The following is a 22,415-nucleotide window of genomic DNA, read 5'->3' as shown; positions in this document are numbered from 1 at the left end:
ATATGGTGGACATTATGGTGTATTGCAGGTTTGCGCCTCAGGGCCACCGTACATTACAGCCACAACATAAGAAGAAAAAAGATTAAAATGAAATGGCAGGAACAACATAAAGTCTTTACTGCTGAACTCTTTAATGTATAAAATTCAGAAAACATCAGCATCCCGTCTCCTTGCAGCTGTTGTTTCTGATTGTTACAGAGTTCCCTTTGCTGTCAATCCAAGGTGCTGAAAAGGAAAAGGAAACCTATGTATCAATGCCTGACCCACTAACCCACTCCTGAAAAATAGATAAAGAAATGTTCAATTAGTTTGTTGAGTGTTTGGCCAACTTGTTAGTGCCATGTGCGCTTTTTTTGGCCCAGTCTCTGGATGGAGTGCAGTGTCATGTTGCAGAAAAAGAAATTGTGATGTTGTGAAGCAGTGGAGCCCAAAGTGGGTCCTGGAGGCATCCTGCATGTTTTACTCTCTCCCTGGTGGTAGAAACAACCTTCTCAGCAGGTCAGTGCTCTCCTCTAATGAGCCATCATTGGATCCAGGTGCGTTAAACCAGGGAGAGAACTAAAACAATCAGGATGCCGGCCCTCCAGGACCCACTTTGGGCTCCCCTGTTGTAAAGAATAGGGTTAGTGTCAGGATGCCAGGTTGTTAGGTTTTTTTGTAGTTTGATTTGATTCTAGTTTTAATAGGGTTAGGGTTATTATAGTAGTTTATTCCTCTGTGTTAGATTTCTGCTCTCTCTCATAATGTCTTTTTGCCTTTTGTCCAGGCTCCCTGTTTCCCCCCATGACTTTTTGTAAATGTCCATTCTTATATTTTCATTAAAATATTCATTGATTTTATGCCTCTGCTGCTCTGCATCTGGATCAACTATCTACCAACTCACATCGTTATAAGTCCCAACATTTTTTTAGTTTAATTTTATGGATGAAATGTAATATTTTGGATTTACCCATTTAATTTAGAAGGTTTGGGAATCTCTTGGGAATACTGTCAGATTGAAAATATATTTATTTTTCAAGATTGACTAAAATAATTTTTTGAAAGTGAACTTTTAGCAGGTATTAAACATACTTTTAATTCTCCTCAAATTCTGATTTACTTTTTGTTGTTGTTGGATGTAATTTTCTAATATAAATGTCATATTTTCAAAAAGGGTAAAAATAAAAATCATAAGAGATTCCTTTTTAGCAGACTGATAAGCATTACTAAAATCTATCTTAGGTTAAGCTTTTGAAATAAAATATACTTGTCTGTTTATAGTCTTAAAAGACTATACAGACTGCAATCATCAATATTTAATCACGTTAAAGCTAGAATATGTTGTCTGCATAATTAAACCTTTAATATATAATTTCATGCACAGCACCAAAATAAATAAAGCTATGGAAGGAACAGCCTAATTGCAATAAGACTATTTTAGACATTGCATTTATATTACTGAATTTTATATTATGCACTTATGGATATAATTAGATCATGTATATATTTGTTCTACACAAAATTCTGGTTTAATCCTGAAGAGCCACAACAAGCAGCGGGACATTAAAAAATGAGTGGAAAACTAGCATAGCTGTAGATTAAAACTATTTCAAAGATCACAAGTTAAAATGACTCGATAAAAATCTCTGACAATGAGTAATAGCTTATTTCTGCCAATAGGCGGCGCAGTTTCTTTGATTAAAACCTCTTAACCTCTGACGAAGTTTAATATGCTATAAATAAAATAAGTTAGGAAATGGAAAAATTATACCGTTTGAAACCTTTAAACAATTCAAGGAGATACAGTAAGTAGTTAAATTTTTAAATGATGTCATAAGGAACTAGAGGCTCGAGCTTTACACAGTTTGGAAACAATGACAACTTGGTTGTTCCTGCATTTACCGCAACAGAAAAAAGGGGGAAAGACTAAAGGTAATACGGCAAAAAGTGAGGTAAATTACGCAACCTCTGCGTGGGGCCGGAGGATAATGAAAGTGGGACTGAAGATGTCGCGATTGTCCCTCCTGTGGGTGGAAATCCTCACGTGTGTGCGCGCACACAAAACACTCGGGACAGACGGAGCGGCTTCAGATGCTTCCGACTGAGCTGCTGGGTGTAAGAGCGGACTGGACGCGTGGCGAGTCCGTTTCTCTGCTGTGCGCCGATTTGACAGATCATCAAGTGAAGGCGGTGTGACCGAGACGCGACATAGAGATGAACTTTTATCTGGCGCAATATTTTACGCAGTGTTGGATCAGACGCTGGTTGATGACTGGAGATCGTTAGTCTCAGTTTCTGCTACTCTGCTGCATGTTTGGGAATGTCTGAGTGGATTTCTGCCAGTGTCTGCTGGAGCAGCGGTTCATGATCCCCCGGAACTTGCAAACGTGTGAGCTGAATGTAGCTTTAATTTATTTCTGTGTTTAAATTAATTAACCCAATATTCATATTTGAACTAAAGCTTGGAGGCAGAATGAGCTTATACAGTTTGGCGTTGTCATTGGTTGCGTGCGCTGTGTACGTGCGCAGCAGCACTCTGAGCGCCACGGAGACTCCGAGCTCATCCCGGGAGTCGTGCGCCTCCTGCGGCCTGAGGGCGCCGGATCAGTCGGAGCGGGTGAACATCGACTTCGTGGAAGCAGTGAAGCGGCACATCCTGAATCGTTTGCAGATGCGGGAAAGGCCGAACATCACGCACCCCATCCCAAAAGCAGCCATGGTGACAGCGCTGCGGAGGCTGCACGCCGGCAAAGTGCGTGAGGACGGCCGGGTGGAGATCCCCAACTTTGACGGTCAGGCCGCATTTAGCAACGACGTTCAGGCAGAAACCTCGGAGATCATCAGCTTTGCCGAATCAGGTAATAATTCACTGCGCATGTCTGACTCGACCCCTACATGAACCCCCTCACCTTTATTTCATGAAAGTCGTGCAACAGGTGAAGTAATGACCCAACATCAATCCTAAAGGATTACATTTTATTTCCAAGGGTTAATCCTGTCTGGGTTATGGACACAATGGATAAGGCAGTCACAACAACGGTTTAAAACGGCCATAAACTAATGAGATCGTGTGGAGTCATCATTTTCATCCTCTTATTACATCACAGCTCCCTCCTGTAAATCCAGGGACTGCTTCTAAATCCCCCTGTTTTAGTCTGATGAAAATCAAAATGAAATCAAACTAAAGCCAGGTCCTTAAATTACCTTGATGTGCTAAGCAGAGGATGCAAAATCTCTGAATCAAGTTTCATCTCTGAAGTTCTGCTCCCACTCAGCAGTGCAGTGCTGCAAAAATCCCTCTTCACATAAACACCAAGTCCTTCAATTGGCCATTTATCCATTTCTTTAAGGTGAATCTAATTATCTGAAGTGCAAAGACTCTTGCTCAGTCCCAGGAACACCTAAAATCTTCTGTTCCCAACAGATCCACCAATTGTCAGCCAGCTCTAGCAGAACAGTGTGTTTGACACAAACTAATAGTTTAAAGGAAAGAAAACTTGTAATTAAAGGCACCAGCATGGACCCAGAGCCAGTTAATTTCCCGCTGGCCCGGCTGCTACAATTAGTCTGAATGAACTGTGAGCTCCTGCATTGCCAGTAGGAATGATCTGAATGCTTTCCTGACAGGAGAAGAAAAGCCAGGCAATTATTGTAAGAGTGTGAAGTGTTCCTGCTGAACACATCGTGTCACAGATGGAAGGAAAAAGTAGGCAAACAAAAGAATTTGCTTGGAATAATGCATGAGATATATGAGATCCAGCAGCGTTGTATTGGGGGGAGTGTGGGTGGAGGGCTGTACTGATGGGGTAATATAGTGTGTGTGTGTGTGTGTGTGTGTGTGTGTGTGTGTGTGTGTGTGTGTGTGTGTGTGTGTGTGCAAATATAGCAGAATTGAAAAGAATGCTTTTGTGATTCTAAAGGTTTGTTGGCCTCCTTTGATTCTTCTTGTTTTTTCTTTCCCTGAGCCCTATTCTTCCTCACACCTTTGAGCCTTTGTGTGGCATTGTACCATAAAACTGGCTTGGGTCCCTTCTGCCCTAGACCCCCATCTGCCTCATGGCCAGTTGGCTCAAACCCCCCCTCTCCTCAGATGCAATGCTGCCAGCCGGGGCATGGCCCAGTACTCCATGATGCTCTGAGGCCAGGGTGCAGGCTTGGTTTTGGGCAAGGTTGGCTGATGGGGCAGCTGTTTTGCCAACAGATGGGGATAGGTTTTTCATTCGGTTTGTGTTCATATGGAGCTCAGAGGTCAGCTGAAGTCCTCCGCCTCCCTACAGCATAGGCTGAACTCTGGTGTCTTTGTGACGTCTTTGCAGTGGTTAGGGCTTTGCCAAAAGGCACTGGAGCAGGTGAGGTGAGTCGATGCCAATCTCCCTTTTTACCTTGCAATGCACCATGTGTCTTTGCTGAGGGATTCGATGTCCCGTATTCACAGGAGCGGAGCGAGAAGCACAAGAGAGGGAAAGAGGTGAACGAGAGAGGTCAGCAGAGAAGTTCAGCTCCTAACTTCTCGATTGCCCCTTTTAGCTCTTTGAACCCCATGAAACATTCAGACTTAAAACTTCATTATAGGAGGTCATTACTGGTTCATCCAAAGGATAAGGCCTTATTCCAAAACATTTTTTTCATAAGATGTCACTCATGGCACACTTGGAATAGGCGCAGTCTGTGTCTCAGCATCGCAGATTTAGTTCAGCTATTTTAAATTGTGTGTATATTCTTGTTTAATTTTTTTGTGGGGTATCAGCACCTTTCCTTCCTGGAGAATTTCTGGAGAAGTGAGTTTCAGGCCTTAGAGACTTTTGGGTCTGAACAGTCAAGGGCAGAAAGTATTCCTGGTCTGGTTATTTTGTTTTGCTTGTTCTTGGTACGTTTTCACCTGGTTGTTGCAGATTGACACTTATTCTGCCCTGGGTTTCTGTTTCTGATTGTTTTTTTCCCTACATTTGATGGATTGAATTGGAGGTAGCTACAATTCAATCTTTCTACTTGACTGGGCTGTCATGTTGGAGGTTTTTTGTCTTGTAAAGCGTCTTGAATTTGAATTTATTTAATAAGAGGTAATGCATTTTGATCACTCTGAGTAAATTAAACAGTCATGTCAATATGCCAGATTTAGCCGCCAGGGCTAATTTTCATGGTAAAAGTAAAAAAAGAAAACTAACTCGCATATGGAAAAAGAATTGATTATAATTAAAACAGATTGGAAATTATAAGTTCAGATGTTATTTTAAAACACTAATGCAACATTGCTTCAGAGTCACTGTTTACATGATTTTCTAAAAATGTCCAGTGATGTGTTTTTCAATTTTATTGGTACTTTAGGCAAAGAGTTTGATGCTCAGACTGAAAACACCGACTGACCAGAGGAGCTTCTCTTAAGTTAGATTTTGCTGTCCTCCCCACTAGCTGCTCTTGCAGGTTTATTTGATTTTATTCAAATAACATTTTTAAAAGGCAGTGGGGGTATGATATCTGAATAGATAAACATATTGTCCCAAGTCAAAAAAAAAGCTAAAGTATAATTTTTCATACAATTTTCAATGTCTGCTTATAAAGTTTATTGGTTGAAATGTGGTCCAGCTAGTCAAACAATAAGTTATATGAGAATTAATTTAGGCATTTCAGTATTTGAAGCTTCTACTGTCAGATTATTTCTGATATTTCTAAAGTGACATGTTGAATTAATTTTATTAATTTTATTTCTTAATTTGTTAACATGATCTTTAAATGAAAGTTGTGAATCTGTTTCTGGTGTTGCTGTTTGCCCAGAAACCCTGATGACCAAATCTGCCTCTCTGTGTTTTGAACTGGTTTTCTAAGAATAAACTGAATTCGGCTGAACTCAATGTGAAGCAGATATCTGACAGCCATGCCTGGGCATTCGGAGATTTGAAAAGATGAATCTTAGGCTATGTTCTCCCTCCACAGTAGCTCTCAGCTCTGCTTCACCCTCAGCAAGGTGGTGCAGGTGGAGACACGCTGGAGCGGCTCCTTAGCATCCCAAGCCCACCCAGGTGTCCCTGATCATCACTGACAACTTCCTCTCCAGCGCAGGTCAGGTGAGGCGTGTTGGGGCCAGCACCTTGTTGTTTGTGAGGCTGGATGAAACAAGAACCGCATTAAAACAGAAAGATAAACCCAAAAGTTACTGGGAAGGAATTTATTGACCTGTTTGTAATGAGCTGTTTTTAAAATAGTTCTTGAGGACTTCAAATCAAAGTTTAATTAAAATTCATTAGCTTTTTTTTTTTTTTTTTTTTAGCAGAAGCTGTTACAAAATGATTGCACTATTTGAATTTACTTAATTGCTTCAGGCTGTGTGGAGAGTAAATTCTGTTTAGGTACAAAAACAGCATCCGTCCTCACTCCCTTCATATTTATGACTTGGTTGCGCTGCGCCTGTTGTGCTGCAAAGCCCGTTTTTCTCAGCTCGGAGCTGTTGAGACACGTAAGGAGGCTCTGCGCTGAAAGAGGCAAGGTTACTTACTTGTACCCCTGAGGGGTGTTTACAATGTTTCCAGGCAAGAGCTGCTGTTCAGCTGACTCCTTTCAGTTAGGCATGTATTCACTTTGCTTTGTGCTACTCATCCCACAGGCCATAGTCCAGTCTGTTTGATATATATTGTTCCCTGCTTCCAGGATGGGTGTGTGTAAATATGCATGGATGGATGCAGATGTGTGTTTAAAGTAGTCCGGTCTCTCGCTGTGGTGCCTGAGAGAGGAGAGCTGGTCTGAACAGGTCTCTTTGTGAATGTAAAGCTGTGGTTTACAGGAGGAAGAGGCAGTTTAAAGAGGATGAGGGGCCCATCTTTGGTGGCCACCTGTTGACACTGACACACACTAATCAGTCAGCAAACAAAGTAATTTAACTGCTTTGAAAGGCGCTGCATGGGCACATTGTACCAAAACTCCTGAAATAGAAACCTTTCAAGTTACCTCAGGTCATTTGGGAGACATCATTAAGTTGGTGAACAAGAAAAAGAGCCAAAACAGTGTTGAGTGTCACCTTTGGACACCCTGGATCTCTTCATTATGCTGTTGCAGAAAGTAGCCAGTGTCATGTAAATGCCTCTTATTTTTTGCCTCATGGTGCTTTTTTGCTGGAAAAGCCACGCGTTTGAATGCCTTGCTGCTGCGTGTCTGTCTCCTGGAGCCTCACGTACAGTCCAGGCCTGTCACTCTCCAGCGCTCTCACTGGAAGGATGCAGTGATGGGTGGGTTTTTAGCGAACTCAATGAACCCCCCACAGACTCTGACCATGTCCACCAACACCCCCCACTTCGCTCCCCTCTGATCTCCTCCCTCTCCTTTTTGGTCCTGTCAGTTTCAGTGAAAGACTTGAAGCCAACTGGGCTTGATCCCAGAACCGGCCGGTCAGAACTGACCTATCAGAAGCTGCTTCAGAGGTCACCTGATGCAGTGATAGAAAGTGAACAGAGAGAGAAAACCTTAAGGGACAAAGCAGTGGCCTTTATAAAGTCTTCTGTGTCAGGATGTGTTGGTGTGTAAGTGTGTGTGTCTTTGTGAAAAGTCACAGAATAAAGCTGGGTTTAAATCATGTTTCACTGAAAACTAAACGGTTTGTTTGCCAGTTCAATGGGGAGTATGTGAGGATGTTCACTGCTGCTTTATTGTCATATTTGAAAAATGTTTGATGGAAAAGGCATCAGAACAACTTTTAGGAGCTTTGAATGTGCAGAAAGTCTCCACATAAAAAACCCAGATGTTTGAGAGCCATCATTAATTTCCATGTTCCGAAGACACATGGCACGTTCCCAACCCAGTGGCAGCAAGAAGATCCTGGGTTCAATTCCCAGTGGATCAGGTCTTCCTGTACATCTGTAGGTTTTCTCTGGCCGCTCCAGTTTCCTCCACAAACATGGATGTTTGGTCAACATGTTTATGCTTCTCTGTCATGAGATGGACTGGACTGAGAACCTTGCCAGTTGAGAGTGTGGCATTGTTTCAAACCTGTCCAAGGTGTACTCCACACCTTTCAGCTATTGAAAACTGGAGATGAGCACCAGGCAACCGAAGTTTCCCCTGAGGGTCGTGACCTCATGTAGCAAGTTACGGCTCCTGGCCACACTGCAAAGGAACAGCTTTAAGGAAGCATCAGTGACAAATACAACTTTGTCTTTAACTCTAAATGTAAATGCAGTTAAACATCTGATGGATGTTTGGGACAAGCTGCAATCCAGTACCTAAAGAATCACTTTGCAGACCAGAGGAGTCTGCAGTGAGTGCCAGGATCAACCTGAGAAGCGTAGAGTGAGGTGGGCAGAGCAGCTAAATAATGTACTCAAGGTAGAGTGGTACTACATTATAATTTTTGTCACGTAAAAGGAAAAATGAGTCATCCAAGAAATGACTTGAACATGATTAAATATAGAACTTTGTGAAAAAGCTGACTTCAGTTCTCAGTAACTGAGCAATACTTTTTTACTGTGATTTAATTTCTGAAATTATCCTGACTGTCTAAAAAATTATGCAGGTTCTGCTTAGAATAAACAATTTAATATGTAAAAATAAATCACTGTTGCAGAAACTGATTTTCAAAACTCTGTTTTCCAGAATGTAAAAATTTCAAACCAATACTTACAGAAAAGTGCTTCCAGTGACAATATCTACAGTTTACTGCATGTTGGCCTTCAAATGGCTCTGCACATAGAAAATAACAACGAAGCTTGTGATGGTTTGTTTCTAGTATAAACTGTTTGTTATAGTCAGAAATTGTACTTGATTTAAATAAGTGAGAATAATCTAAAATAAAATCAGACTTAAAAAACACTTCCCTGGACATTCAGGTGGTTTTTAATGAAATCAATTGTTCCAGTTCAGGCAAACACTCAGCCTCTGATGGTGGTGAGCTACTGCAGTGTTTCCCAACCCTGGTCCTCTAGGCTCACTGCATGTTTTAGGTATTTCCTTGCTTAAGTCCAACTGATTTAAATCAATGACTGATTAACAGGTGTTTGGTGAACTGCAATCAGTTGAATTAGGCACATTAAAGCAGGAAAACAAATAAAACATGTAGGACAGTGAGCCTTCAGGAGCAGGGTTGGGAGACACTGATTTACTGGACAGTAGCCACAGCTGCCCTGGGGCAGTCTGATACAGGCCAGGGTGCCATGCACCCACGCCCCCTGCTGGGCCCTCAGACCACAGCAGGCGAGGTGGGTGGAGTGTCTTTTCCAAGGACACATCAAAGGCAGATAGAGTGGGAATCAAACCAGCAACCTACTGATTGCAGGACAAACTCCCATGATCTTTCTAAAAAAAATTACTCTAGTTAAAGTTAGTTCAAAGTTTAATGGAGTAAAATTATTACATATATATATATATAAAAATAATAAATAATAAATTCCCTTCTCACCCTCCGCGGGTGGTCTCTCTCTCTCTCTCTCTCTCTCTCTTTCATCCTCTGAGCTCGGGTCCTCTACCAGAGGCCTGGGAGCTTGAGGTTCTCCTCCAGTATCTTGGCTGTGCCTAGAACTGCACATTTCTGGACTGAGATGTCTGATGTTGTTCCTGGGATCTGTTTGAGCCACTGCTCCAGTTTGGGGGTGACTGCCCCGATGACCACAGGCACCACTGTGGTCTTCACCTTCCAGGCCTTCTCCAGTTCCTCTCTGAGGCCCTGGTATTTCTCCAGTTTCTCCTTTTTCCTGATGTTGTGGTCACTTGGTATTGCTACATCCACCACAACGGCTTTCCTCTGTTCTTTATCCACCACCACAATGTCCGGTTGGTTCTCCATTACCATCTTGTCTGTCTGGATCTGGAAGTCCCACAGGATCTTAGCTCGGTCATTCTCCACCACCTTTGGGGGTGTTCCCCACTTTGATCTCGGGGCTTCCAGTCCATATTCTGCACAGATGTTCCTGTATACTATGCCCGCCACTTGGTTATGTCGTTCCATGTACGCTTTCCCTGCCAGCATCTTGCACCCTGCTGTTATGTGCTGGACTGTCTCAGAGGCCTCCTTGCACAACCTACACCTTGGGTCTTGTCTGGTGTGGTAGATCTGAGCCTCTATTGCTCTGGTGTTTAGGGCCTGTTCCTGGGCGGCCAGGATGAGGGCCTCTGTGCTGTCCTTGAGTCCAGCTGTCTCCAGCCATTGGTAGGATTTCCTGATATCTGCCACTTCAGTTATTTGTCGGTGGTACATCCCATGTAGGGGCTTGTCCTCCCATGATGGTTCCTCCAGCACCTCGTCCTCTGTTCCCCATTGTCTGAGACATTCGCTGAGCACATCGTCCGTTGAGGCTTTGTCCTTGATGTATTTATGGATCTTGGATGTTTCATCCTGGACAGTGGCTCTCACACTCACTAGTCCTCTGCCTCCTTCCTTACGGCTTGTGTACAGTCTCAGGGTGCTGGATTTGGGGTGGAACCCTCCATGCATGGTTAGTAGCTTCCGAGTCTTAACGTCCGTGGCCTTCATCTCTTCCATTGGCCAGCTAATTATTCCGGCAGGGTATCTGATTACTGGTAAGGCATAGCTGTTTATTGCACGGATCTTGTTCTTGCCATTGAGCTGGCTTCTCAGGACTTGCCTTATTCGTTGGAGGTATTTGGCTCTGGCTCCTTTCCTTGTGACCTCATCGAGGTTGCCATTTGCTTGTGGTATTCCCAGGTACTTGTAACTGTGCTCTATGTCTGCTATTGTTCCTTCTGGGAGTGAGACCCCTTCTGTGCGGACGACCTTCCCTCTCTTTGTAACCATCCGGCCACACTTCTCTAGTCCGAATGACATCCCAATGTCAGTGCTGTAGATCCTGGTGGTGTGGATCAGTGAGTCGACGTTTCGCTCGCTCTTGGCGTACAGCTTGATTTCATCCATGTAGAGGAGGTGACTGATTGTGGCCCCATTCTTGAGTCGGTATCCGTAGCCAGTCTTGATGATTTGGCTGAGGGGGTTCAGGCCTATGCAGAACAGCAGTGGGGACAGAGCATCTCCTTGGTATATGCCACAATTGATGGACACTTGTGCAAGTGTTTTGCAGTTAGCTTCAAGGGTGGTTTCCACAACCCCATCGAGTTTGCAATGAAGGCTCTTAGAGTCCTGTTGATGTTGTACATCTCTAAGCATTCAATGATCCAAGTGTGTGGCACTGAGTCATAGGCTTTCTTGTAATCAATCCAAGCGGTGCACAGGTTGGTGTGTCGGGTTTTGCAGTCTCGGGCGACTGTGTGGTCTACAAGGAGTTGGTGTTTGGCTCCTCTGCTGTTTATGCCTATGCCCTTCTGTGCCGTGCTCATGTATTTATCCATGTGTCCGCTTATCTTAGCCGCTATGATGCCTGATGTGAGCTTCCATGTTGTAGAGAGACAGGTTATTGGCCGATAGTTGGATGGGACTGAACCCTTTGAGGGATCCTTCTGGATCAGGATTGTGCGCCCTTCAGTTAGCCATTCAGGGTGAGTCCCATTCTGTAGCAGCTGGTTCAGGTGAGCTGCCAGTCGCTCATGGAGGGCAGTGAGTTTCTTCACCCAGTAGGCATGGATCATGTCAGGTCCTGGTGCTGTCCAGTTTTTCATACCTGAGACTCTTTCTTGGACATCTGCCACAGTGATGGTTACCGGGGCTTGTTCAGGGAGGTTGCTGTGGTCCTCTCATAGAGAGGTTAGCCACTGTACATTGCTATGTGGGACGCCTCCCTTTCCCATATGCCTTTCCAGTACTGTTCAGTCTCCAGCCTTGGTGGGTCTGCTCTGTTATTGGTACCCTGCCATTGAGAGTACACTTTAGCTGGTTGGGTGGAGAAGAGCTATTAACAGGAGCCACAGCCAAATACCTCCAACGAATAAGGCAAGTCCTGAGAAGCCAGCTCAATGGCAAGAACAAGATCCGTGCAATAAACAGCTATGCCTTACCAGTAATCAGATACCCTGCTGGAATAATTAGCTGGCCAATGGAAGAGATGAAGGCCACGGACGTTAAGACTCGGAAGCTACTAACCATGCATGGAGGGTTCCACCCCAAATCCAGCACCCTGAGACTGTACACAAGCCGTAAGGAAGGAGGCAGAGGACTAGTGAGTGTGAGAGCCACTGTCCAGGATGAAACATCCAAGATCCATAAATACATCAAGGACAAAGCCTCAACGGACGATGTGCTCAGCGAATGTCTCAGACAATGGGGAACAGAGGACGAGGTGCTGGAGGAACCATCATGGGAAGACAAGCCCCTACATGGGATGTACCACCGACAAATAACTGAAGTGGCTGATATCAGGAAATCCTACCAATGGCTGGAGAAAGCTGGACTCAAGGACAGCACAGAGGCCCTCATCCTGGCCGCCCAGGAACAGGCCCTAAACACCAGAGCAATAGAGGCTCAGATCTACCACACCAGACAAGACCCAAGGTGTAGGTTGTGCAAGGAGGCCTCTGAGACAGTCCAGCACATAACAGCAGGGTGCAAGATGCTGGCAGGGAAAGCGTACATGGAACGACATAACCAAGTGGCGGGCATAGTGTACAGGAACATCTGTGCCGAATATGGACTGGAAGCCCCGAGATCAAAGTGGGGAACACCCCCAAAGGTGGTGGAGAATGACCGAGCTAAGATCCTGTGGGACTTCCAGATCCAGACAGACAAGATGGTAATGGCGAACCAACCGGACATTGTGGTGGTGGATAAAGAACAGAGGAAAGCCGTTGTGGTGGATGTAGCAATACCAAGTGACCACAACATCAGGAAAAAGGAGAAACTGGAGAAATACCAGGGCCTCAGAGAGGAACTGGAGAAGGCCTGGAAGGTGAAGACCACAGTGGTGCCTGTGGTCATCGGGGCCCTCGGGGCAGTCACCCCCAAACTGGAGCAGTGGCTCAAACAGATCCCAGGAACAACATCAGACATCTCAGTCCAGAAATGTGCAGTTCTAGGCACAGCCAAGATACTGGAGAACCTCAAGCTCCCAGGCCTCTGGCGTGGCTTAAAAAGTTTTTAATGTGTTCAAGCTGCAGGACCAAAAATGACTAGGAAGTGGTGATGTATGACAAATGGGTTTTTCTCCTTAAACAAACTATTGAGACCCATAAAGTCAAACTAAAATTCAAATGTGGTTTAGATATGACTTTGGTTCAGAGTCGCTGATCTAATCTCTGCTACACCTTTGTAAAAATTGAAGACTAAATAAAAACAAATTTTAATTGGTAACTCCACTTAATGAAATTCCTAATTAATATTGAGAGCCACTGCAATAACTTAATACAAGTTATGTGTTATTTAAGTCATAACTTGTTAAGTTGCTTAATTTTTAAATCTTTTTTGGTTTTCCCATCCTGGTGGCTGAGAACCTGGTAGGTGAATATCTGTGTTTCATAACTTCAATTCTCCACAAATGTCAAAATTAAAGAGAATAGATTAGAATTGATTTACTTTATATAATAAACAGAATTATTTTGTCTTTTGTCAAATTCAAGAATAGTAAAACTTTATTACAGGATAAAAATATAAGATAATATGGAAAAAGTATTTTAAGGGCAGATATAATTTAAATGGCTTTTGCATCTGATCTTGATTTTAAGGACTACGTAAATTGAAGATAAAAACTGGAAATTCAGTTTTTGTTGCAGATGTTTTTACATCTGAAAATCAAATTTAGCTACTGTAAGCAACAAAAAAGTTCATATAAAATTTCTGTCACTAATCATTCAAGTTAATTTGTGTATCACATTTCAGCAAAAAGGCAGATCAAAGTACTTTACATAAAAAACACAAAAATACAAAGTCATAGAAACACAATGAACAACTGAAACATTAGATTATTGATTAATGTTTCTTTTATTATGAATACAATCAACTGACCAGCTGGTTTTTAGTTATAATAACTGAAGCTGTGCATTCACTCTAGATCTATAACTCTAGATCTATAACTCTAGATCTATAACTCTAGAGCTATAACTCTAGAGCTATAACTAGATTGTTCCTCTTTAATAACTTCAGTTTCTGTTCAGAGAGTTTTGTCTTATCCACACATTTCTTTGTTCTCAGCATCTGTTCAGTGATTGGATGGGGTCAAAGGTCACCTGGTGACATGTAATGTAGAGCTGTGTATTGTGTGTTGCCATGGTAGCTGATCTTATTTCCTGCTGTAGCCTGTCCCGGTTGGAGCATATAGATATTGAATGAGAAAGTCCTATGATGGAGCCTTGGGAAACCCCACATGTGACCTCTGAACTCTTGATAAAATGTTCCCTATATGAAATCCCAGTTCTTCAGTTCAGATTTGAACTAGGTCACATTTCTTAATTTTAAATAATACAGCCTTATGTGTTAAAGGGATTTAAACATTTTTTCACTGATAAAAGTTTGCCATATGCTTCAAAAATATTCTTATAACAATCCCAAAACAGGTACTTCTCACATCATTACCCAGAATGCATTGCTGTAGAATTACAGGCAGTCTGTCTACAGTAAGCAGTAAATCATCTACTAAATGTTATTATTAATCTGTCAGGTTTTTTAGGTTGTGGATGAATATCCCGTTGGGATGTTGATTTTTATCTACATCCATGTGTAGATAAGGGACTGAGCCGCCTGCTTTGTTTTTTTCTGTTTCCAACAGATGAAGAAACCAACGCTAAAACCCGTCTGCACTTCCTAATCTCCAATGAGGGCCACCAGAACCTGCATGTGTCCCAGGCCAACCTGTGGCTGTATCTCCGTCTGCTCCCTGCTGGACCTGAGAAGGGCCTCCGGAGGAAGGTCACCATCAAAATTCACTACCAGGAGGCCGGGGCTGCAGAGGGGAACGAGGCAACGGGTCGCTGGGTTCGGGTGGAGAAGCGTGTGGACCTGAAGCGCAGCGGCTGGCATACGTTTCCCCTCTCGGAGGCGGTGCGGGCTGTGTTTGGGAAGGGCAGCCGGAGACAGGACCTGGAGGTGCACTGCGAGGGCTGTGAGACGGCCGGAGTGGCTCCGGTGCTGGTGGACCCGGGCGACCCGTCCCACCGGCCCTTCCTGGTGGTGCATGCGCGTCAGATGGACGGGAAGCACCGCATTCGGAAACGGGGCCTGGAATGTGACGGCACCAGCGGGGGGTTATGCTGCCGGCAGCAGTTTTATATAGACTTCCGCCTCATCGGCTGGAATGACTGGATCATTGCTCCGGCTGGTTACTATGGTAACTACTGTGAGGGAAGCTGCCCCGCCTACATGGCGGGCGTCCCTGGCTCAGCTTCATCGTTCCACACGGCAGTCGTTAACCAGTACCGCATAAGAGGCATGAGTCCGGGCTCGGTGAACTCCTGCTGCATCCCCACCAAGCTCAGCACCATGTCCATGCTCTACTTTGATGACGAGTACAACATCGTGAAGCGGGACGTTCCCAACATGATCGTGGAGGAGTGCGGCTGCGCTTGAGTCTGCCCAGCAGATTCTGTGCATGCAAGACTTTTCTGTGCAGAACATCATCTCCATTTATCCATATCTACTGAGAGCGCACTTCACACAGACCTGGTCTAATCCAGAAAACACAACGTAGATGTTGTGTCCACATGAATGTGTCGGGATGAAAGAGCGTGTCTTTTTCTGTCTTAATGAAACACTTGCGTTCAGTGATGGGGTGACAAGCAAATTATTTTCACCAAATCACATCTTGCTCTAGTTCGCCATTTCTAGTCAAAAACTAATGGCCTATTATCTCCTCTGAATGAAGTTTTTTTAAAGCGCTTAAAGACAAAGACAGTGAAAATACTGGTGTCAGACTTTCTCCAACCCTCTTAAGTACTTAAAGCACAAAAGAAACTTGTTTTCTTAAAGTTCATCACCTTATACAATTCAGAACACCAGCACTTCTCCACTATGCAGACAGATGCAGTCTGACTGTCCTTTCTAGTGGAATTTGATGAGCAGCGCTTAACGCTCTGCAGCGGCGAGAAGGCCAGTCACAGGTTTCCATGCTGAGCTGCTGCTCAGCTTTGATGTAACATCACTTCTGGTGAAGGGACATCCAGACGAAGAAAAAGTCTCAGAGGTGCACTTTGCCTGATCTCCCTCCCTGGGGCTTGACAGAAGACAGCCTGCAGACTCAAAGACTAGTTTCTGCCAAACAGGTCACCACAGTGCAGTGCAGCACTTGCAGGAACTGAAATGCACACCCTGAATAGCACTTGTATAAAAATGCCTTCCTAGGGTACGGAGTGTCCTGTCAGATTGCTGAACAAGTGCCACATGAGCTATGCAATGTGTAGAACTCGATAAAATCCATAATCAATTTGCTCCATTAGACTGAACTCTGCATTTTCTTTCTCTCCTTAAGTCATTTCTTTACTCCTCAACTGTTTAAAAATACTTGAAATGTGATCTTTCGCTTGCTTCCAAAGCGAATGATTGTTGTGATGTTTGCACTGAGACGAACGAAACAGAAACTGCCATTGAAAAGTTATTTTTGTAAAGTTAAATTGAAATAAGTTTCAGATGTATTTTACAAAATAAATGAAACCAAAGACGCCAAGATTCCAGCTGTTTCACTGAAACTATGAGGCCGTTAGTAACTGTTCAATAAATAGACAAAGGGCCTATCACTGTATCAGGGTATGACAGACAGATGACAGATTTTCATTTTTCAGCTCTTTTTTCCATTCTTTTTTGTACAATAAACATCATGTAATTGTTCATCTTAATTATATATATTTTTTTCTATTTAATAAAAGTTATTTTTAGTTCATTTTGAATCATTCAAACAAATGTGTTCAGTACAGTTTATGTAATATAAATGTTTTCTTAAATATTTTAAAATATGAAAAAATGTGTGTCTTGTGTTTTTGTCCTTCTGACTTTTGCTTCCAGCAGGAAGGCGTTTTGGGACGATACCCACCTAAAAACAAGGGCGGGGTTCAAATCCCTGCCAGGAAAACAAGCAACACATTTTAGTCTTTGCCTGCACTGGTCCAGACATAAAACATTTCTACTCTGTCAGTTTGGTATGTTGATACAATTTTTTTCACCTAGTATTAACTTTTGTATCAAATTTAAATAAACACAAATTAAGTTTACAGGCTTTATCACCTACAGTGAGAAGGAAGCCATTTTAACTAAACACAGTAAACTAAAAGAAGCCATCAATACAGATTTAATACCAAAACTATTTATTACTTTGGGACAGACTGTACAACCCTCGTTTATTTTTCATTTGTCCACTGGCTTTTTTTTCTGGTCTATATTGTGAACATCACCAAGAATATTCATAATCCTGGCAGAACTATATTTAAAATAATGTTTATTCAACCAAAGAGCTTTTTTTCTGATGGATAATGAAATGAACATATCCTGAAATATAATACATTTGTCTCAAAATGTTTCCATCTACTTCAGTACAGACTGATATATTTTCCTGCAAGGCAAATAGCACATTAGGGAGGGACAGAGTTTAAAAAACTTTTACCTGCAGCAGGTCTGATAGTCAGTGGAGCAGCAGGAGAGATTTCTCTCTTTTTCCCTTGGTGAAAACATGTCAGGTTTTTTATTGACAGAGAAAGTGCCTGAAACGGTAACGCTTGTTTTTAATCTTCTCGCTGTCGCTTGTACTTTAAATAAGACATTTTTTACTGAGAGCAGGGGAGATGTGTAGCTGTCTTGTCATGCTTCCCAATGCATGCCAAGATCTCCCAGCTGGAATGTTAATGATGCTCAACTTGAGCTGCAGGCCATTAAGCATGCTGCTGCTGCTGCTGCTCTGCAGGCCAGACAGTCACTCCTGCAAAAATCCCATTGTAGACATGCTTCATGTGCATTGTGTTCATATCACCATGGGACATAATGCTATGATTTAGCACACTCTGCATAACTTCTTTATCAGTTAGAGCAAATGTCCCTCAGCCACCTCCCCCCGCCCCACACACACACATTTAATACTACCATAGGTTGAGGTCATGGCAGCTGCAGCTCAGTCCATCAGCTGCTTATCTCTGCAGTGTTTATTCTTCCAAATCAGTTTGCGTTTACTAATGAATTTATGAGTATTTGATGCCTGAGGCCAGGCATTCCTGCACTCCGCTCCAATCGGAGTCTGTTCTCGAGGAAAACACCATCAGCTGGATCCTTCGCCTGCCTCTGCTCTTTATCTGCGTAGTTGGATGAAAACAATCAGACCCAATAAAAGTTTATTTGCTTGCTTCCAGCAGAAACACGACAGGATTAAGGTTGAACCTTCTGTCTGTTTCCACACATCATTCTTATTTTAAGGATTTATGCTGTGAGATTCTTAAGACAGGGGGATTATTCCTGTCATGTTTACTTTTCTACAACTCAAAGTGACATTTTGACCTTTGCAACATGGACTGTGACCCCGTGAAGCTCTTTCTTACTGGTAGGAGTAAAACAGATTCCCATCTTAAAGTGACAAACAAAACCCTTGATAGAACTCCATCCATTTCTTCTTCTTTTAAATGAGTTTCTGTGGGTTAGGGTTAGATGATGATGATGATAATGAGAAACATGATCAGTTTAAGGTGATGCTTCCACAGGAAATATCCAATATGAAAGCCTCTACTAATTCAATCCAAAGTTTTGTCTTTTCTCTGTCCAAGAATCGATGGACATGAACAAACATGAACGTCTGCTGCAAATAATCAACAACGACCAAAGACGGTCAATCTTTGGTCGTTGGGACCAAAGATGCAGTGGGAGGATTTTTGTGGCTCCAGATCTACAGCAACGACTGAGGTAGGCAAGGACTTAGAGAAAGTATTGTGGTGGTAAAAGTATTTTCAGGTGAGACAAACACTCATGTAAAAGTCTAATGTATGAAAAATGTAACCAAACGTGTTGCTTCCTTGGTCTCCATGACGACTCTGACATTTCCTGAAGAACCAGGATGGCAACAGGTGGACTCAGATCACGTTACTCGTAGCTGGACTCTGATCAGACAGCAGGTTGCAGTGAATTTTATGAAGGGGTATCAGTGTAACAGGGGCACAATATGAATACACACCACACTTTTCAGATTTGTCTTTGCTCCAAAAGTAGAAAGCCATGTCTTAAATTCCACTTAACAGTTGTGCAAATATATTGACAAAGCATTGAAAAGTTGAAGAGGTAGAAATATTTTGAAAGTATTTGGACATCCATCAACTTCCTGCATTCATCCAGACATCCAAGTTTTTTACAGAAATCTGAAGACAGAAGATAATCATATATAATACATTCATTTGTAAGTAAATCATGAACAATAATGAAATCATCCTTTTCTGTAGAAATAGTGCACACAGAGCTGTTTGCATCTTCCATCTTTCTTTGTTTTTCACGAGTAATTTGGTTCAACTTTAGTCGTTTTGTCTAGATGTGACCAAAGTTTGATCCATGTTAGCCATCAGCTTCCTGGACATGTTGAGTTAAATTTAGCTCCCTGCTGGTATTTTGGACAGATGGTGGAATTTTTGTGTCCTTTAAAAGGAAAAGGAATCTGAGTTCCTAAAGTTCCACCCTGGGACATGAAAGCAGAATCAGTGTAAACAGTCTGGCTTTTGTTTCCAAGGTTTCCTTCCCCATTGAAATGACGTCAAATTAATGTGACAGTTGGGAGCTGATAGGCTGGCAGTAACACACTGATACTGACACTGATACTTTGCAAACTCTACATCTAAAACATGTGTGTGTGTGTGTTGGGGGAATTCCCACCAGAGTGATATGAGGTGTGTATACAGATCATCTCTGACCACAAGCTGTTCCATCATCAGCGGCTGTGTCTCTCTGAGGGCTCATTATTCTGGCAGGTGCCTCATTGTTCCGCCTTTTTCTCAGGGATACTAAAAACACAACACCAAAATATGCTGCAGGGTTGGAGGACGGGGTGTTAGCTGGAGTCACAGTGAAAAACTAAACAAGCACCTTCAATGTTGAAGAATTCATGTCTAGAGCATTGCTCAGAGATGCTCTAAAAATGATGAGTTTTGCTGTAACTTATGCAGAAACCTTTCTTGGCCTCAAATAGACTTTTTTCTTTCCAGTTGCAGTTTTTCCCAGTTCTAATGAATTTTACCTGGCTACGGTTGTTGATGAGTTTGTACCTTAGCCTCTGGTTGGTCTGTCTTTGTGTGACATCATGTCCTGTCAGGCTGGAATCATTCAACAAAAGGAGCTGTTGGTCTTTCAGTAACAGAAAAACTCCGTCTCAAGGCCTTTGCAGTTTTTTACTGCAACATTTGAGCACCTGCATGTTGAATATGAGTATTATTTACAGAATTGCAACATTAATCACTTGAGCAGTAGATCTTCCTACAGCACTGAAATGAAGATGACCAGACTGTAGTGAGGGTATTACATTGTCTTCAGTGTAATTATTGTTAATTTGGGACTGAAGCTGGTTTATGTTAGAAAGCCACTCGTCTTCCTCTTCCTCTGTTTGCCTTTTTTTTTTTTGCTAAAGTTTCTGACTTAGAGTTTTATGCTGCAGGTAGGATCTGGGGTTAGTCGTTTACTCATCCATTATTAGCATATAATGTTGCTTAAATATGAATAAATACATGGTTGCTACAATAATTAAAACTGCCCAAGGAAACTATATTTCAAGACTGAAATCTCAGTAGTGGATCGATTTGCTTTGACACAACATATTCTGATCATACTCTGATCAGCTTATAGTGTTTCTCTTTTTCTTTTTGTATTTAAAGCATGGAAAAAGAATTTCCATCTGCATGGAAAAACATTTAACACTTGTCCATGTTTAAAAGGTCAGAATTTGCATTTCTAATAATGAATCACTCAAACAAGCAGACAGCTTTTAATATTTGTTACACAAGTTGTACGAGTTGCCATGATAGACAGCAAAGCAAAATGGATTTAGAAACATTAAAGTTAATTGTTTGCTCAAGAATTATGAAACATTAAATTTCACATTTGACTGTTAATGAAACTAGAGAGATGAAACTGTGGAACCATGAAATCCTGAAGGACCTGAAGTTTAAACAGCCAACACTCTCCTTACATGTTCTTGGTGCCAGCAGAAAAGCAGCCAATCTAACACATTTCTTAGTCATAAGCATATTTATTTCTGACACGCTATCAGGCTTTGAGTGCGGGGCCTTCACTCGGCATAGACTCATGTCTGGAAATTACCGAGATCAAAATGAATCTTTGGCACAGGATCAGGGCTGAGTGTGCCACACACAGTCTCTGATCAGCTCTAAATTCTCCGATGCTGCAGGAGAGGAGATGTTATCAGCAGTTACCCACCCTCTGAAGTCTTTTCTTTTTTCTCATCTCAGATTACAGCGATGAATAGAGTCCCCGGCCGGTGCTGTACCTTTTTCCATGCAGAGTACACAAACAAAGGCATCTGTTGTACTCGGCTGTCATTGTGTGTAATTTAATGTCTCATCAGTACTTTTATTGTTCACTCCTTCAGGTGCATTCTTTTATAATCCTTGCAGCCTTGCCAAGAAGCCACACAAGTTACTGTCAAAGAAGAAAATGATTATTGTCTGATGACTTCAGGCAAGCACTTTAACTACACCAAAACAAAAACATGCAAAAATATTTCACTCATCTGGGAAATCTTTCAACTTTATATAAAAACATCTGGCTAACATGAGCAGGCATGACTTCTAACAATATACAATTTTTAAGGAACAAATTATAAATGACATTTCAGTCAGTGTTTCCACTCAGCACAACCATAAGAATGAATGTAGCCAAGCTTCCTAAAATAGGAAGCGTCTCTGCGGTGGGTGTTTTCTAGATGCCACCAAAGCAGTCAGATGTAATTCCCCGTCACATTCCTGTTGCCTTACCTCATTCTCGTCTGACTCAAACGCCGCAGTTATCTCATTTGCTTCTCTTGACCACATACATATCAGCTGATGTAAGGCGGCGCAGCTGAGCAGCAAGTTGGGCCCGATAAGAACGGATCTGGTGTGTGAGCTGAACAGTGAAGTGGATCCCAGACAGAAGCTAAATTTAAAGGGTGAAATTCTCACTTAGTGTTCTTAAATACTTCGGTCATGCTGGTTGGTTCAACACGGTTTCTCATCTATGTTTCCTGAGACAGACTGTTAAAGAGGCTCCTGGAGTCTTCGCTAGGATTATCAATTATCGACCAATATGAAATTTAACTTTTCTGTCTAAAATATTAGAAAAAATAATTTAACAGATAAATGTCTTTTTAGCCCTGAACAATTGATGCCCATCAGTCAGGTTTCCATCCACATCACAGCACTGAAACTGCTCTTGTGAAAGTATCCAGTGACCTCCAGCTAAACACTGAGCGCCATAAAATGTCAATGTTAGTTTGACTTGACCCGAGTGCTGCATTCGATACAGATGATCATGATATTTTACTGTCCAGATTAGAAATTTGGGTTGGTATTTCCGGCATGGTGCTCGGCTGGTTTAAATCTTACCTGTCCAATGAAACTTTTTGTGTCTGTAGGAAACTTTAAATCCAAGCTGAATAAAATTATCTGTGGAGTTCCCCAAGGTT

At 42.4% G+C, this 22,415-nt stretch overlaps 1 protein-coding gene across 1 annotated transcript; it reads left to right on the top strand.

Annotated features, from left to right (window-relative positions):
* The first annotated feature begins 1,886 nt into the window (after window positions 1-1,886).
* On the top strand, window positions 1,887-16,684 carry LOC106907761 (inhibin beta B chain-like). The gene is made up of 2 exons (XM_088003675.1): window positions 1,887-2,837; window positions 14,562-16,684. Exons 1-2 carry the CDS (start codon window positions 2,453-2,455, stop codon window positions 15,356-15,358), a joined length of 1,182 nt encoding a protein of 393 aa, XP_087859801.1. The 5' UTR covers window positions 1,887-2,452; the 3' UTR covers window positions 15,359-16,684.
* Window positions 16,685-22,415: the final 5,731 nt, after the last annotated feature.

Source organism: Poecilia mexicana, unplaced genomic scaffold (genome assembly GCF_051168715.1).
Source record: "Poecilia mexicana isolate PSO_F unplaced genomic scaffold, ASM5116871v1 scaffold_2, whole genome shotgun sequence".
NCBI lineage: Eukaryota > Metazoa > Chordata > Actinopteri > Cyprinodontiformes > Poeciliidae > Poecilia > Poecilia mexicana.
The sequence above is the reverse complement of the archived record's forward strand: the minus strand, read 5'-3'. Positions and strand labels throughout refer to the sequence as shown.

Excerpts from the sequence above, each read along its gene's own strand:
- LOC106907761 (XM_088003675.1), top strand. The coding sequence starts at position 2,453 with ATGAGCTTATACAGTTTGGCGTTGTCATTGGTTGCGTGCGCTGTGTAC. Across the intron at positions 2,838-14,561 it reads CATCAGCTTTGCCGAATCAG|ATGAAGAAACCAACGCTAAA; the intron begins GTAATAATTCAC and ends TGTTTCCAACAG.